The sequence below is a fragment of the Scyliorhinus canicula genome, chromosome 25 (assembly GCF_902713615.1).
Source record: "Scyliorhinus canicula chromosome 25, sScyCan1.1, whole genome shotgun sequence".
Taxonomy (NCBI): Eukaryota; Metazoa; Chordata; class Chondrichthyes; order Carcharhiniformes; family Scyliorhinidae; genus Scyliorhinus; species Scyliorhinus canicula.
The window spans coordinates 14,721,302-14,741,092 of record NC_052170.1 but is presented as its reverse complement, the minus strand read 5'-3'; the positions used below and the strand labels follow the sequence as shown (position 1 = coordinate 14,741,092).

Below are 19,791 nucleotides of genomic sequence, written 5' to 3'. Positions count from 1 at the left end.
AACTTAAGTGTGGTTACTCTGTCTGACTGAACCAGACTAGCTCTTAGCCACGTGGTGGAGGTGTGAGATTGTAACAACACCCTTGACTGACTCTCTAGATGTTGATCAGTGGAAAGAAATGAAAAAAAATGAAAATCGCTTATTGTCACGAGTAGGCTTCAATGAAGTTACTGTGAAAAGCCCCTAGCCGCCACATTCCGGTGCCTGTCCGGGGAGGCTGGTACGGGAATCGAACCGTGCTGCCGGCCTGCTTGGTCTGCTTTAAAAGCCAGCGATTTAGCTGAGTGAGCTAAACCAGCCCCTAAGAGGCAGAGTGTGAGCGCCTCGTGCCTTTTATAGTCAGATCCCACCCCTGAGTGACCTGCTTGCTTATTGGTCATGTCCTGTCCTCTGTGTCCATTAGCTGCCTGTCTGTATATCATTATGTGTGTGTCCACATATCATGACATCTCCCCTTTTCTTTATGTTTGGATGACATATGTGAGCATATTTACAAGAATAGGTCAATATTAACATATATACATGCAGTGGGCGTGAACATATGTACATGTGAAGCTGTCTAATGCGAGAACACAGAACATAGCAAACAGAATAAATGTTCATAAGCCCAGACTCTGTAGCTTGTGTCTGATCCTGGTCGACCGCCGGAGAGGTGGTGGTGGGGAAGACGGCACCTTGATGGGCGGGATTGAAGCCGGACTGGTGGCCTCGTGAGTCGAGGTATCAGGAGGTGGCAAAGCCACAGAAGGAAACGGAGAAGGATGTGGTTGCGGGCAGGCAGCTTTGCACAGTGCCCGTCTGCTTCGTCGCACAACAGAACCATCAGCCAGACGCACAACATACAAGCGGGGGGCAGCCTGTCGAACAACGACAGCTGGAGCTGACCAGCCACCATCAGGGATCTTGACCCGAACAGTTGTCTGACGGGGATAACACGGGCAAATCGGTGGCATGGGCATCATAGCCCTGTTTTTGCCAGTCTCGGAGTTGCTGCACCTTCTGCAGCACCGGGAGGTGATCCAGGCCGGGCACGTGTATGGCTGGAAGTGTCGTTCGCAGGTCCCTGTTCATCAGGAGTTGGGCCGGCGACATGCCAGTGGACAGTGTGGTCGCCCTGTACGCAATCAGTGCAAGATGAATGTCAGACGCTGAATCCGCGGCCTTGCAGATGAGCTGCTTTACTCTGTGCACCCCTTTCTCAACCTTCCCGTTGGACTGCGTGTAGTGTGGGCTGGAAGTGACGTGTTTGAACTGATACGATTGGGCAAACAGAGACCATTCATGGCTGCAGAAACACGGGCAAAGGCATCTGTGCCCAGCTTGAACTGGATTGGGCAGTGATTGACCTTCATCACTGCTCGCCATTCGTCCTCGGAACCCACGGCTAGGATGGATTGGACTTGCGATGTGTCTGGTGTGGCATATTCACACTTTGCAATAATGCCCACACGGTGGGCGTTACTCATCATCTGGATCCGCTACACTGCCAGGATCGGAATCCTGGAGGCGTTGTTGCCCACTCCAGATGCGCCGTCGTCGGAATTGGGAGCACCGGCTCCTGACTGGTGGGGCAGATCTGCACAGGGCTGCATAGTGGCCTGGCTTCCTGCAGTTTAAACAGCGTCTGCCTCTCGCAGGGCAGTGTTTCTTTAAATGGGCGGTGCCACAGTTCGAACACGGCATGATGTTGGCGCCCTGATGCTCCGTGCTCCGTTGCACAATGCGCAGTGCGGTTCTCAGACGTCTGCGCAGTGCGGGTTTCGGCCGGAGGTCTGCCCATGTTTAACCTGAAGCCATGAGACTTCATGGGGCCCAGAGTCAATGTTGAGGACTCCCAGGGTAACTCTCTCCTGACTGTATCCCACTGTCCCGCCACCTCTGCTGGGTCTGTCCTGCTGGTGAGACAGGACATACCCAGGAATGGTGATAGTGCTGTCTGGGACATTGTCTGTAAGGTATGATTCTGTGAGTATGACTATGTTGTTTGACTAGCCTGAGAGACAGCTCTCCCAACTTTGGCACAAGCCCCCGATGTTCGTCAGAACTTTGCAGGGTCGGCAGGGCTGGGTTTGCCGGTGTCGTTTCTGGTGTCTGGTTGGATGCCGGGTTCTCAGTCCCGTTTCATTCCTCTTTTGTGTTTTCGTAGCGGTTGAATAGAACTGAGTGTCTTGCTGGGTCATTTCAGAGGGCGTTTAAGAATCCAACACATTGCTCTGGGTCTGGAGTCACTTGTAGGGCAATCCCCCTAACCTGCACATCTTTGGACTGTGCGAGGAAACCGGAGCACTCGGAGGAAACCCACGCAGACACGGGGGAGAACGTGCAGACTCCGCACAGTCACCCCAGGTTAGAATTGAACCCGGGTCCCTGGCGTTGTGAGGCAGCAGTGCTAACCACCGTGCCACCCCAAAAGAGAGCAAATAATTGACACGTTCACTCACTCGCACACATTCTGTTGGACACACTCACTCACTCCCTCGCACACTTACTACCTCCCTCACACACACACCCACTCCCTCACACACATATTCACTCCTTCACGCACACAAAGACACTTCCTCAGACATACTCATTCACTCCCTTATGCACACTCACTCTCTCACACGCACTCTCAGACTCACTCACTCACTCCCTCACACACATATTCACTTTTTCATGCACACACACATTCACTCACGCATTGTCACTCAAACACATTCACTCTACTCACAAACTTACTCACTACACACTTCCTCAGACACACTCATTGACTCCCTCGTACACATTCACTCAGGCACATTCTCTCACTCTCTCACAGACGCTCACTCTCACACACTCTCAGACTCACTCACTCCCTCACACACCTCCGCTCACACACATATTCATTGACACTCACACTCTCCTATGCACTCTCTCAGACACACTCACGCAAACACTCAATCACTTTCTCATGCACAATTCCTCAGACACAATCACTTAGTCACATTCACACACTCTTACACGCACACTCTCTCACACTCACACTCACACTCTCACACACACTCTCACACACAAACTCTCGCACACACATTCACACACACACACACTCACACACTCTCACACACATTGGCATACACACACACACTTTCACACACACATTCAAACACACTCTCTCACACACTCTCGCACACACACACACACTCTCACACACACAGTGGCGGACTGGCCAGGGTGTCAGCTTGCCCGATGGCAAGTGGGCCTCTGATGAAGTGGGCCCCCTATATCAAATAAAAATGCAATAAAGAAACAAACACAGACAACTGTTTTAGTAATAAAAAGGAATAAGAAAAAAAAGAGAACAGGACACAAATAAGCAGTGCATGAAAAGGAACGAAGCAGGGGAGGTAGTGGAAGGATGTGGAATAGGGGGGCCCGGGTCGGGCATAATTAAGGAAATTCCATGTTTTCAGCCAGAGTGTGTGAATTTAAAGATAAAGTTACAATTCATGACTTCAAAGGATATCAAGCAGTAGTCTTGGTTCAGCCGGTACATCGGTCCGGGGCCCGGAGAGCCAAGAAGGGGCCCGTGAATCTCTGAAGGGCCCTTAAAAATTATAATTAATTAGATAAATAAATCTCCAACTTCTTTCCTGAGATTTGTATTCTAACTTAATAAAATATAATTGTTTTTAAAAAGAGCAATACCAAATAAAAATGCAATAAAGAAACAAACAAATAATCACTCAGTGTATGAAGAAACGAAGCAGCGTTAAACGGATGTGAAAAGGAGTGGGGGGGGGGGGGGGGGGGGAGGGGGGGGGGGGGGAAGGCTGATTCACCCGTGTCGGACATAGTTGGAAATCCACGTTTTCAGCTAGAGTGTGTGAATTTAAAGATAAAGTTACAGTTCGTGATTTGAGATGGTCGGCAACTTGAAAGGATATCAAGCAGTACATAGGGTCGTGAGGTCACCGAAAAGGAGAAGCGGTACCTTTGACCGTGAATCATGAGGTCAAAGATATTGAACTGATAAGCCATGATCGGTAAACTCAAAGGGTTGCGACTTGTAACACTACACTGGTATCAAACTGGACATGTTAACTTTGGTCGTGGGACCATTCTTAATGTCTTACTATAGTCGGACCAAACTTCTAAGTTTCAACAGTTGTCTCAGTTGCTTGCTGGTGTGAACACTGGACAGTGGATTGTCTCCTCTTCTGAAGCTGCATAGGCCACAGTAGTATTGACTAATGAATATAGCCTGTTGAAGTGTAAGTAAGTTATTTTATATTTTTTATCAAGTAGGGGTTTATCTGGCGTTCCTTCAAGTTATTCTTGCAATCATCAATATTCTTTTTTCCCAATGTGGGCTATTTTTAATTAAGTTTTTATTTCAGGAATATTACCCCTACCAGCATGGAAAAGAAAAAGCATAAATCTGGGTCACTAAAACGCAAAGAATAAAAAGAAGCAGAAAGGAAGGAATCAGCCAAGCGACGCAGGCCTATTACAGAGTTTATAATACCACAAGCACAATCCACATCAATATCCAGTTCTGCAACAAATAATCAAGAAGCAAGAAACAATGCTCATGGTGATGATGCAATGACATGTGAGTTACAAGAACAGAGAAGAGCTACTTTGAATGTAGAGACAAATACAAGTGCATCCATTACTAATCAACCCAGGCCCAATATTTCTTCTGGCTTCCTTGTTCCGGTATCTGTACTGCCTGTAGTTGCAACATCTGAACACATAGCTTCAACTAGTGACAGGGAATCAGATATTCCTTCAAGCATAAATGACTTGGTTTCTGAAGCACATCCTGTAAATGAACCTACGCAAGAAAATGAAAGATCAATTACTGGAATCTTCCAATATCCATCACGAGCAAAGCTAAACAGTTTTTTGCTGAACATCCACTTCAGCCACTTGATGATCTGCCATTTGATGCTCGTTTGTATGAGAGGAAAATTATGAATGACTCAGTCCCAAGAAAATGGCTAACATATAACAAAGAAAATAGATGCTTATATTGTTCATACTGCTTAGCCTTTGAGTTTCCCAACACTTGTAATCCATAACCCTTTGTACGTGGCTTTAGTAACTACAGGCGTATTAGCCAGAGCTTGACGTTACATGAATCGACAACAACACATGTCAGAAATGCTCAGCAATATATCAGTGTGGTTAATGATGGCACCTTAGATAGATTTTTTTGCAGCGTCACTAATTAAAAGGAAAGAAGAAGTATTGAAGCAGAGAAGTATTGTCATGAGGATTATAGACATCATAAAGATGTTAGGCAAGCAAGCACTTCCTTTTCGAGGTCACAGAAATGAATCGGCCTACACTCTAGATAATGACAATTTTTTAGCTACAGTGCAATTGATGGCAAAATATGACCCCATTATGGCAGCTCACGTTTCTGCAGTGCAAAACAAGTCTAAACAAAGAATCAAACGATTAGAGCAACAAGGAAAGGCTCAAAGTAAAGGCCGTGGTGGACTTGTTACATACCTGAGTAAAACAACTATAAACATGTTAATCAAAATTATGAAGAATATGATATAAGAAAGAGTTAGTCATGAAGTTTCTCAAGCAAAATATTATTCTATTCAGGTTGATTCAACACAAGATAATTCATCCATCGATCAGTTTAGCATTATTATTCGGTATATGCTTAAAGGTATTATCTGTGAGCGACTACTTTCAGTTGTGCCAAGTAATGATGGTACAGGACAGGGACTTTTTGATCTATTGATTGAAACATTACAGCATCTTAAATTGACCCCCAAAAATGTTTATCTGATAGCACAGATGGTGCTGCAAGCTACCATGGCCAGTATAATGGTTTACAAAGTAAAATTGCTGATGTGGCTGATCAACATGTTCATATATGGTGCTATGCCCATGTCTTGAATTTGGTGATAACTGAAACAACAAAATGTTGTGTGCCTGCAGTTTCTTTTTTCAATTTGCTCCAGAATATAGCAACTTTTTGTGAAAGCATCACACAAGAGAATGGCTGTATGGTTAGAGGTATGATTAAAGTTAATTGGTGAGATAGATGGTCAGGAAAATCCAATGCAGCAACAACTATATTTGGACGTTTTGATGATGCTGCTGCCAGTACTTTCGTAAATCTATTGACATGCTTATCAATGATACAAGATTCAGAAAAGTTTGATGCAAAAACAAAACATGAAGCAAATGTTTTACTTCAAAGTCTTCTAAAGTTTGAAACCATATTGACAGCATTTACTTCTATATATTTGAAACTACAACCCCGTTATCAAGTTATCTACAGACAAGTAGTTTAGATATGTTTACTGCATGGAGTTTGGTAGATTCAGCTACAACAAAGTTGAAGGAACAGACAAGAACATTTGATAACATTCACAGCAAGGCTTTGGAATTTGTAAATAAATGTAATGACAGGATTTCACAGATGAATATCAAACATTGGAAATTGATGCGTTGGAAACAGCATTGCCAGTTAAGAGGCAGAGGAAGAAGAAAAGAATGGCAGATGAGCTTATTGATGATGAAAGAAATTCCTCAGATTCTCTAGCTGATTTTCGAGTAAATGTGTTTAACCTAATAATGGATTGCATTGTCCAGTCACTAGAATCACGCTTTGTACAACACAAACAGTTGTATAAAGATTTGTCCTGATTGGACCCAGCACAGTTTAAAACTATTGCAGAGAAGGGCCTTGGAGATGAAGCATTGGAAGATATTATTAAGCTGTTTCCACAAATCAGCAAAGATCAAGTAATATTGGAATTGTTTTCTTTTGCTTCAAACTTTGATGTATTAAAGCTATTGCTTAATGATGGTGAGAATATGGTTTCCAGTTGCAACAATTATAAAATTTGCAGCACTTGCCCATCGTGTGTACTAAAAATTCTGGCATCCAACAGACTTCATGACAAGACATATGATAACCTTTATGAACTTTATAAAGTCATCTGCACACTATCAGTTACTCAAGTCCAATGTGAGAGGACATTTTCAAAGCTAAAGATCATAAAGACAAGGTTAAGAAATTCACTGTCTGAGGAGAATTTGGTATCATACATGTTGCTATCCATTGAAAAGGAATTGTTAGATGAATTGGATGCAGAAGCAATTATTGGCAGATTCGCACAATCATCTAGCGAACACAAACGATGGCTCTTAATATAGTGGACTGCATGCAATACTCTATTGTGCTTTTGAACGATCTGTTAATGTGTAAATTGTGCAGTAAACTATTTAAAAATATCAACCAATTACTTAAAATAAAAAAATAAAATAAAAAATTCAATTATAACATTCTGTATTTACATTTGGTATCTACTGCCAGTAATGTGTACAGTACATGTACACTGTAATTATTAAGAAATACACATTTTTTCCACAAAAATTTTAATTGTACCTTTTTTCCATATGTATTTTTTGAAAATTTTATTTATTCGTTATGAAAATTAAATGATAGCATTGTAGTTGTGGGTGGGCCCCCTTTGTCTCCTGGCAACCAATATTTTTAGACCCAGTCCGCCACTGCACACACACACTCTCACAAACACTTTCACACACACACTCTCACAAACACTTTCACACACACACATTCACACACACTTTCACACACACACACACACATTTACACACACTCTCGCACACATACTCTCACACACAAACTCTCTCACACACAAACTCTCACACACATTCACACACACACACACTCTCACACACAAACACTCTCACACACACTTTCACACACACACATTCACACACACTCTCGCACACATACTCTCACACACAAACTCTCTCACACACAAACTCTCTCACACACATTCACACACACACACTCTCACACACAAACTCTCTCACACACATTCACACACACACACACACATTCACACACTCTTGCACACACACTCTCACACACACTTTCACACACACTCTCACAAACACTTTCACACACACTCTCGCACACTCTCATACACACTCTCACACACACACTCACACACATTCACACACACTCTCGCACACACACTAACACACAGACTCTCACAAACACTTTCACACACTCTCACAAACACTTTCACACACACTCTCACAAACACTTTCACACACTCTCGCACACTCTCACACACAAACTCTCTCACACACATTCACACACACTCTCACAAACACTTTCACACACACACACACACATTCGCACATACTCTCACACGCTCACACACAAACTCTCTCACACACATTCACACACACTCTCGCACACACACATTCACACACACTCTCACATACAAACTCTCTCACACACATTCACACACACTCACACACACACTCACACACACACTCTCACAAACACTTTCACACACGCACACACATTCACACACACTCTTGCACACTCTCACACACAAACTCTCTCACACACATTCACACACTCTCGCACACACACTCACACACACATTCACACACACTCTCGCACACACACTCTCACACACACTCTCACAAACACTTTCACACACACTCTCACACACACTTTCACACACACACTCTCACAAACACTTTCACACACACACTCTCAGAAACACTTTCACACACACTCTCACACACACTTTCACACACACATGCACTTTCACACACACACATTCACACACACTCTCGCACACACTTTCACACACACACTCTCACACACACTTTCACACACACACACATTCACACACACTCGCACACACATTCACACACTCTCACACACAGACTCTCTCACACACATTCACACACACTTTCACACTCTCACACACACATTCACACATACTCTCGCACACTCTCACACACACACTCTCACACACACTTTCACACACACACTCTCACAAACACTTTCACACACACACTCTCAGAAACACTTTCACACACACTCTCACACACACTTTCACACACACATGCACTTTCACACACACACATTCACACACACTCTTGCACACACACACTCTCACACACACTTTCACACACACACACACATTCACACACACTCGCACACACATTCACACACTCTCACACACAGACTCTCTCACACACATTCACACACACTCTCACAAACACTTTCACACTCTCACACACATTCACACACACTCACACACACACTCACACACACATTCACACACACTCTCACAAACACTCTCTCACACACACTTTCACACACACACATTCACACACACTTTCACAGACACACTCTCACACACACTTTCACACACACACACATTCACACACCCTCTCGCACACACTCTCACACACTCTCACACACAAACTCTCTCACACACATTCACACACACTCTCACAAACACTTTCACACACACTCTCACACACACTCTCACACACACATTCACACACACTCTCACACACTCTCACACACACACTCACACACACATTCACACACACTCTCGCACACACTCTCACGCACACACACTCACACACATTCGTACACACTCACACATGCACTTTCACACACACACTCTCACACACACATTCACACACACACACTCACTCACGCTCTCACATACTTTCACACACACTCTCACACGCACACACTCTCACACACATTGGCATACACACAGTCACACACACACACACTTTCACACACACAGTCACACACACTCGCACACACACTCTCACACACTCTCGCACACACACACGCACTCTTACACACACACTCTCACACACATTCACACACACTCTCACAAACACTTTCACACACACACTCTCACACTCACTTTCACGTACACACACACATTCACACACACTTTCACACACACATTCACACACACTTTCACACACACATTCACACAAACTCTCACACACACACATTCACACTCACACTCACTCCCTCACACACACACTCTCTCACACACACTCCCACTCTCTCTCTCACACACACACACACTCACTCCCTCACAGACACACTCACTCTCTCACAGACACACACTCTCTCACACACACACTCACTCCCTCACACACACACTCACTCTCTCACACACACACTCACTCTCTCACACACACTCTCTCACACACACACACTCCACTCTCTCACACACACTCACTCTCTCACACACACACTCACTCTCTCACACACACTCTCACTCTCTCACACACACACACTCCACTCTCTCTCACACACACTCACTCTCTCTCACACACACTCACTCTCTCACACTCACACTCACTCTCTCACACACACACTCCACTCTCTCTCACACACACACACTCTCTCACACACACACTCACTCTCTCACACCCCCACTCTCTCTCTCACACACACTCACTCTCTCACACACACTCCCTCCCTCACAGACACACACTCACTCTCTCACACACACACTCATTCTCTCACACACACACACACTCACTCCCTCACACACAGACACACACACTCACTCTCACACACACACTCACTCCCTCACACACACACTCACTCCCTCACACACACACTCACTCCCTCACACACACACACACTCTCACACACACACACACTCACTCCCTCACACACACACTCACTCCCTCACACACACACTCACTCTCTCACACTCACTCACACACACACTCACTCACTCACACACTCACTCTCATACACACACACACTCACTCTCTCACACACACACTCAATCACACATCACTCACTCACACACTCACTCACTCCCTCACACACTCACACACACACTCACTCACACACATCACACACTCACACATTCACTCACACATCACTCACTCACACACTCACTCAATCACACACACACTCACTCATTCACACACTCACACACATCACACACACACTCACTCACACACACTCACTCATTCACACACTCACTCACACACTCACTCACACACATCACTCACTCACACACTCACTCACTCACACGTCACTCACTCACACACACTCACACACACTCACTCAATCACACACACACTCACACACACTCAGTCATTCACACATCACTCACTCAAACACACTCACACTCTCACTCACACACACTCAGTCACACACACACACTGATTGACACATTCTCACTCAAACACACTCATACACACACACCCTCACACACTCACACTCACTCAGTCACACACACACACTCACACACATTAAGTCACACACACACTCACACACTGTCACTCACACACACGTCACTCACTCACGAACTCACACACACACACTCACACTTACTCAGTCACACACTCACTCACACACACTCACTCACACACACTCAGTCACACACACTCACTCACACACACTCATTCACACACACTCACTCACTCACACACACTCAGTCACACACACACGCTGACTGACACACTCTCACTCACACACCTCACAGACTCACACACAGTCATTCACACATTACTCACTCAAACACACTCACTCACACATGCACTCACCTCACACACACACTCACACACACTCAGTCACACACATCACTCACACACACACTCTCTCACACACACTCCCACTCTCTCTCTCACACACACACACACTCACTCCCTCACAGACACACTCACTCTCTCACAGACACACACTCTCTCACACACACACTCACTCCCTCACACACACACTCACTCTCTCACACACACACTCACTCTCTCACACACACTCTCTCACACACACACACTCCACTCTCTCACACACACTCACTCTCTCACACACACACTCACTCTCTCACACACACTCTCACTCTCTCACACACACACACTCCACTCTCTCTCACACACACTCACTCTCTCTCACACACACTCACTCTCTCACACTCACACTCACTCTCTCACACACACACTCCACTCTCTCTCACACACACACACTCTCTCACACACACACTCACTCTCTCACACCCCCACTCTCTCTCTCACACACACTCACTCTCTCACACACACTCCCTCCCTCACAGACACACACTCACTCTCTCACACACACACTCATTCTCTCACACACACACACACTCACTCCCTCACACACAGACACACACACTCACTCTCACACACACACTCACTCCCTCACACACACACTCACTCCCTCACACACACACTCACTCCCTCACACACACACACACTCTCACACACACACACACTCACTCCCTCACACACACACTCACTCCCTCACACACACACTCACTCTCTCACACTCACTCACACACACACTCACTCACTCACACACTCACTCTCATACACACACACACACTCACTCTCTCACACACACACTCAATCACACATCACTCACTCACACACTCACTCACTCCCTCACACACTCACCACACACACTCACTCACACACATCACACACTCACACATTCACTCACACATCACTCACTCACACACTCACTCAATCACACACACACTCACTCATTCACACACTCACACACATCACACACACACTCACTCACACACACTCACTCATTCACACACTCACTCACACACTCACTCACACACATCACTCACTCACACACTCACTCACTCACACGTCACTCACTCACACACACTCACACACACTCACTCAATCACACACACACTCACACACACTCAGTCATTCACACATCACTCACTCAAACACACTCACACTCTCACTCACACACACTCAGTCACACACACACACTGATTGACACATTCTCACTCAAACACACTCATACACACACACCCTCACACACTCACACTCACTCAGTCACACACACACACTCACACACATTAAGTCACACACACACTCACACACTGTCACTCACACACACGTACTCACTCACGAACTCACACACACACACTCACACTTACTCAGTCACACACTCACTCACACACACTCACTCACACACACTCAGTCACACACACTCACTCACACACACTCATTCACACACACTCACTCACTCACACACACTCAGTCACACACACACGCTGACTGACACACTCTCACTCACACACCTCACAGACTCACACACAGTCATTCACACATTACTCACTCAAACACACTCACTCACACATGCACTCACCTCACACACACACTCACACACACTCAGTCACACACATCACTCACACACACACTCTCTCACACACACTCCCACTCTCTCTCTCACACACACACACACTCACTCCCTCACAGACACACTCACTCTCTCACAGACACACACTCTATCACACACACACTCACTCCCTCACACACACACTCACTCTCTCACACACACACTCACTCTCTCACACACACTCTCTCACACACACACACTCCACTCTCTCACACACACTCACTCTCTCACACACACACTCACTCTCTCACACACACTCTCACTCTCTCACACACACACACTCCACTCTCTCTCACACACACTCACTCTCTCTCACACACACTCACTCTCTCACACTCACACTCACTCTCTCACACACACACTCCACTCTCTCTCACACACACACACTCTCTCACACACACACTCACTCTCTCACACCCCCACTCTCTCTCTCACACACACTCACTCTCTCACACACACTCCCTCCCTCACAGACACACACTCACTCTCTCACACACACACTCATTCTCTCACACACACACACACTCACTCCCTCACACACAGACACACACACTCACTCTCACACACACACTCACTCCCTCACACACACACTCACTCCCTCACACACACACTCACTCCCTCACACACACACACACTCTCACACACACACACACTCACTCCCTCACACACACACTCACTCCCTCACACACACACTCACTCTCTCACACTCACTCACACACACACTCACTCACTCACACACTCACTCTCATACACACACACACTCACTCTCTCACACACACACTCAATCACACATCACTCACTCACACACTCACTCACTCCCTCACACACTCACACACACACTCACTCACACACATCACACACTCACACATTCACTCACACATCACTCACTCACACACTCACTCAATCACACACACACTCACTCATTCACACACTCACACACATCACACACACACTCACTCACACACACTCACTCATTCACACACTCACTCACACACTCACTCACACACATCACTCACTCACACACTCACTCACTCACACGTCACTCACTCACACACACTCACACACACTCACTCAATCACACACACACTCACACACACTCAGTCATTCACACATCACTCACTCAAACACACTCACACTCTCACTCACACACACTCAGTCACACACACACTGATTGACACATTCTCACTCAAACACACTCATACACACACACCCTCACACACTCACACTCACTCAGTCACACACACACACTCACACACATTAAGTCACACACACACTCACACACTGTCACTCACACACACGTCACTCACTCACGAACTCACACACACACACTCACACTTACTCAGTCACACACTCACTCACACACACTCACTCACACACACTCAGTCACACACACTCACTCACACACACTCATTCACACACACTCACTCACTCACACACACTCAGTCACACACACACGCTGACTGACACACTCTCACTCACACACCTCACAGACTCACACACAGTCATTCACACATTACTCACTCAAACACACTCACTCACACATGCACTCACCTCACACACACACTCACACACACTCAGTCACACACATCACTCACTCACACACTCACTCACTCACATACGCATCACTCACACACACATCACTCACACACACTCACACACACAGACTCTCTCACACACATTCACACACACTCTCACAAACACTTTCACACTCTCACACACACACACACACATTCACACACACTCTCGCACACTCTCACACACAAACTCTCTCACACACATTCACACACACTCTTACAAACACTCTCTCACACACACACTTTCACATTCACACACACTTTCACAGACACACTCTCACACACACTTTCACACACACACACATTCACACACACTCTCGCACACACACTCTCACACACTCTCACACACAAACTCTCTCACACACATTCACACACACTCTCACAAACACTTTCACACACACTCTCACACTCACTCTCACACACACATTCACACACACAGACTCTCTCACACATTCACACACACTCTCACAAACACTTTCACACTCACACACACACACACACATTCACACACACTCTCGCACACAAACTCTCTCACACACATTCACACACACTCACAGACACACTCACACACACATTCACACACACTCTCACAAACACTTTCACACTCTCACACACACACACATTCACACACACTCTCGCACACTCTCACACACAAACTCTCTCACACACATTCACACACACTCACACACACACTCACACACACATTCACACACACTCTCACAAACACTCTCTCACACACACTTTCACACACACACACACATTCACACACACTTTCACAGACACACTCTCACACACACTTTCACACACACACACATTCACACACACTCTCGCACACACACTCTCATACACTCTCACACACAAACTCTCTCACACACATTCACACACACTCTCACACACACACTCACACACACATTCACACACACTCTCGCACACACTCTCACGCACACACACTCACACACATTCGCACACACTCTCACATGCACTTTCACACACACACTCTCACACACACATTCTCACACACACACTCACTCACGCTCTCACACACTTTCACACACACTCTCACACGCACACACTCTCACACACGTTGGCATACACACATTCACACACACACACTTTCACACACACATTCACACACACTCGCACACACTCTCACACACTCTCGCACACACACACACGCACTCTTACACACACACTCTCACACACATTCACACACACTCTCACAAACACTTTCACACACACACACTCTCACACTCACTTTCACGTACACACACACATTCGCACACACTTTCACACACACATTCACACAAACTCTCACACACACTTTCACACACACACACACACACATTCACACACACACTCACTCCCTCACACACACACTCTCTCACACACACCCCCACTCTCTCTCTCACACACACACACACTCACTCCCTCACAGACACACTCACTCTCTCACACACACACTCACTCTCTCACACACACACTCACTCTCTCACACACACACACACACTCACTCCCTCACACACACACTCACTCCCTCACACACACACTCACTCTCTCACAGACACACACTCTCTCACACACACACTCACTCTCTCACACACACTCACTCCCTCACACACACACTCACTCTCTCACACGCACACTCACTCTCTCACACACACACTCACACTCTCACACACACACTCCACTCTCTCTCACACACACTCACTCTCTCACACACACACTCACTCTCTCACACACACTCTCTCTCTCACACACACACTCACTCTCTCACACACACACACTCCACTCTCTCTCACACACACTCACTCTCTCACACACACACTCACTCTCTCACACTCACACTCACTCTCTCACACACACACTCCACTCTCTCTCACACACACACACTCACTCTCTCACACCCCCACTCTCTCTCTCACACACACTCACTCTCTCACACACACACTCACTCTCTCTCACTCTCTCACTCTTACAGAGTAAAGCTCCCTCTACATTGTCCCTATCAAACACTCCCAGGACAGGTACAGCACGGGGTTAGATACAGAGTAAAGCTCCCTCTACACTGTCCCCATCAAACACTCCCAGGACAGGTACAGCACGGGGTTAGATACAGAGTAAAGCTCCCTATACACTGTCCTCATCAAACACTCCCAGGACAGGTACAGCACGGGGTTAGATACAGAGTAAAGCTCCCTCTACACTGTCCCCATCAAACACTCCCAGGACAGGTACAGCACGGGGTTAGATACAGAGTAAAGTTCCCTCTACACTATATTAAACTTTTGACATTTTAACCATTGAGAAATGTAATTACTTGCAGAATTATCTTGTCTCCCTGAGTTTGTGAAATTGGGTAATTCAGCATAATCTGAGCTTGCTGCGGACAAGCATGACAGTCCACTTCATCCTGTAAACCCCCCCCCCCCCCATCCCCCTCCACCCTGGCCCACTCCGCCATTCGACTCCTGCTGTCCTTTAGCAAGCTGGAGCTTGCGCGGTCGGACGGGAACGCAGCCATGGGCAGGCACCCTGCAGGCACTGCAGCGTCAAACAAAGTGGCCACGCAAACTCAGGCACTTGCTCCAGGAACCATTTATACCATCGAACGTTGTCCCCGAGCGCAGTCCCCCCCGCGCGCTATTTGGCGCACGCACATTGAAGCTTCAGGCGGCCGTGATGGCGAGTCTGAACCCCTCAATGGCATTGGCCCCCGGTGATTATCACGGTGCATGGCCTGCTGTCGCTGGGGGAGGGGGGGGGGTGGCGCGCTGTCAAAGAGGACGCGGAGAAAGGAGAAGTGGGGGACAAGAGGTGGGGGGGGGGAGTGAGAATGGGGGATGGGAGGAGGGAGAAGGGGGCGGGGGGGAAAATACTCAATAAATGCATTTTACCCAGAAATGCAAAGTAGCTGATGATTCTCATGATGGCCAGAAGCAGATTCCTTCGAGTTCTCTTGGTCTCCCAGCGTGGCGAGGCAGGTTAACCTCGCTCTGCATCATTTTTAATTCACATCGATTTAATCAGCAGGAACAGGAAGTGAAACGTTTTCCTGTGAGTTCTGAGCACATCCAGCATGACCCAATGTCAAACTGTTGTTGTTTAGGTGTGGTCACTTCAACCGGGGCCTTGTACACCAACAGGGCCTGGTCTCCAGGTCAACGGTGGTCTGGGAACAATAACAACGGTATCAGTGGGCCTTTAAGGCTAACATCAGTAAATCCTGCAGCCAATTAATGCTTTGCTTCTGACAGGATGAAGTGGACTGGCATGCTTGTCCACATCAAGCTCAGATTATGCTGAATCAACCCAATTTCACAAACTCAGGGAGACAAGATAATTCTGCAAGTTCTTACATTTCCTTAACAGTTAAAATGTGAAAAGTTTAATATAGTGTAGAGGGAACTTTACTCTGTATCTAACCCCGTGCTGTACCTGTCCTGGGATTAATGGGGACAGTGTAGAGGGAGCTTTACTCTGTATCTAACCCCATGCTGTACCTGTCCTGGGAGTGTTTGATGGGGACAGTGTAGAGGGAGCTTTACTCTGACTCTAACCCCGTGCTGTACCTGCCCTGGGAGTGTTTGATGGGGACAGTGTAGAGGGAGCTTTACTCTGACTCTAACCCCGTGCTGTACCTGCCATGGGAGTGTTTGATGGGGACAGTGTAGAGGGAGCTTTACTCTGAGTCTAACCCCGTGCTGTACCAGTCCTGGGAGTGTTTGATGGGGACAGTGTAGAGGGTCCTTTACTCTGACTCTAACCCCGTGCTGTACCTGTCCTGGGAGTGTTTGATGGGGACAGTGCAGAGGGAGCTTTACTCTGCATCTAACTCCGTGCTGTACCAGTCCTGGGAGTGTTTGATGGGGACAGTGTAGAGGGAGCTTTACTCAGTATCTAACCCCGTGCTGTACCTGTCCTGGGAGTGTTTGATGGGAACAGTGTAGAGGGAGCTTTACTCTGTATCTAACCCTGTGCTGTACCTGTCCTGGGAGTGTTTGATGGGGACAGTGCAGAGGGAGCGTTACTCTGTATCTAACCCCGTGCTGTACCTGTCCTGGGAGTGTTTGATGGGGACAGTGCAGAGGGAGCTTTACTCTGTATCTAACCCTGTGCTGTAACTGTTCTGGGTCAGTACAGAGGGAGCTTTACACTATCTAATCCTGTAATGCCGCTGCCCTGTGAAGGTGCTGAAATGAATTTACTCTGCAGGTTAAGGAGGCACCTTGCCCTCATGAACCTAATCCTGATGTACAGATGTTGCAGGTTATAGGAATGACGATGAACTTTATTGAGGATCAGATGTACCATCCGTGTGAAGAGATGTGAAGCCATGACCTGGTCTCCCTATTTATCATCCCATTGCCCTCAAGAACGAGAAGGAATATTCCCCTCAGTCTTGTCAGGGCCCAAGGAGATAGATATAGTTCTGATAAAAAAAACAATTTGAAGGGAAATGGGGAACAGGCGGGGATGTGAGTCTGAGACCAGGAATAGTGAACTGATTGAATGGGCGGAGAAGGTTCGAATGAGTGAATTGCCCACTTCTCCTAATTCCTATGATTCTGTTGATTCGATGGATGGTGGCTAAGGAATTGGTCAAAGGCCATATTCTGCCCGGCGACAGGCGGTGATTGAGTCCTACCCGAGCGGAATGCTTGTCAGAGGCTGCAGGAAATGAGGGTCGGGTCCTGGATACAGAGTGGAACAGCCGTGAGTGTCTGTCTCTCTCTCTCCCTCAATAGCAACAATGCCTATCTGCTGATTGCCGAACCTTGAGACCCTGGGAGAGCTCGCGTTCAATTCCAGCCCACCTCGTCCCGGAGGAGAACACAGAGTAAACATGTCGGATCTTGGCCCCAGGCTGCTCCAATCAATTACAGGCCCCAGATTTGTAAGTGAAACAGTAAGAAACGGTTTATCTATAACTAGGAAAATATATAATGATAAAAATGGAACAATGGTTCACCAATCTACCTATTCCCAAAAACCCTTCAAAAATCATCAGTGTTAGGGATGGGTTAACAGAACCATCCAATGCAATACTAATTTGATGTCAATTATCCAATAGAAGTTATTGATATATAAAGGGGTTACAGGTGGCACTGTTTTTTTGGTGGAGATTTGTGTCTGAAGTTGGATCAAAGAAATAAAGGTGTTTCGTGGAGAGGCAGAACTCTTGTCTCTAAAGCAAATTACTGCGGATACTGGAATCTGAAACGA

General features: G+C 46.6%; 1 protein-coding gene across 3 annotated transcripts in view; it reads right to left on the bottom strand.

Annotated features, from left to right (window-relative positions):
* Positions 1–17,574, bottom strand: part of LOC119957227 (adhesion G protein-coupled receptor E1-like) — a 79,133-nt gene extending 61,559 nt beyond the window's left edge. For 2 of the 3 annotated variants that reach the window (XM_038785062.1, XM_038785063.1), the window contains exon 1: positions 17,463–17,574. In XM_038785062.1, the coding sequence (XP_038640990.1) occupies positions 17,463–17,493 (31 nt within the window). In that variant the 5' untranslated portion in view covers positions 17,494–17,574. The remainder of the gene's footprint in view (positions 1–17,462) is intronic. The other variant, XM_038785065.1, reaches the window with a different exon arrangement.
* Positions 17,575–19,791: the final 2,217 nt, after the last annotated feature.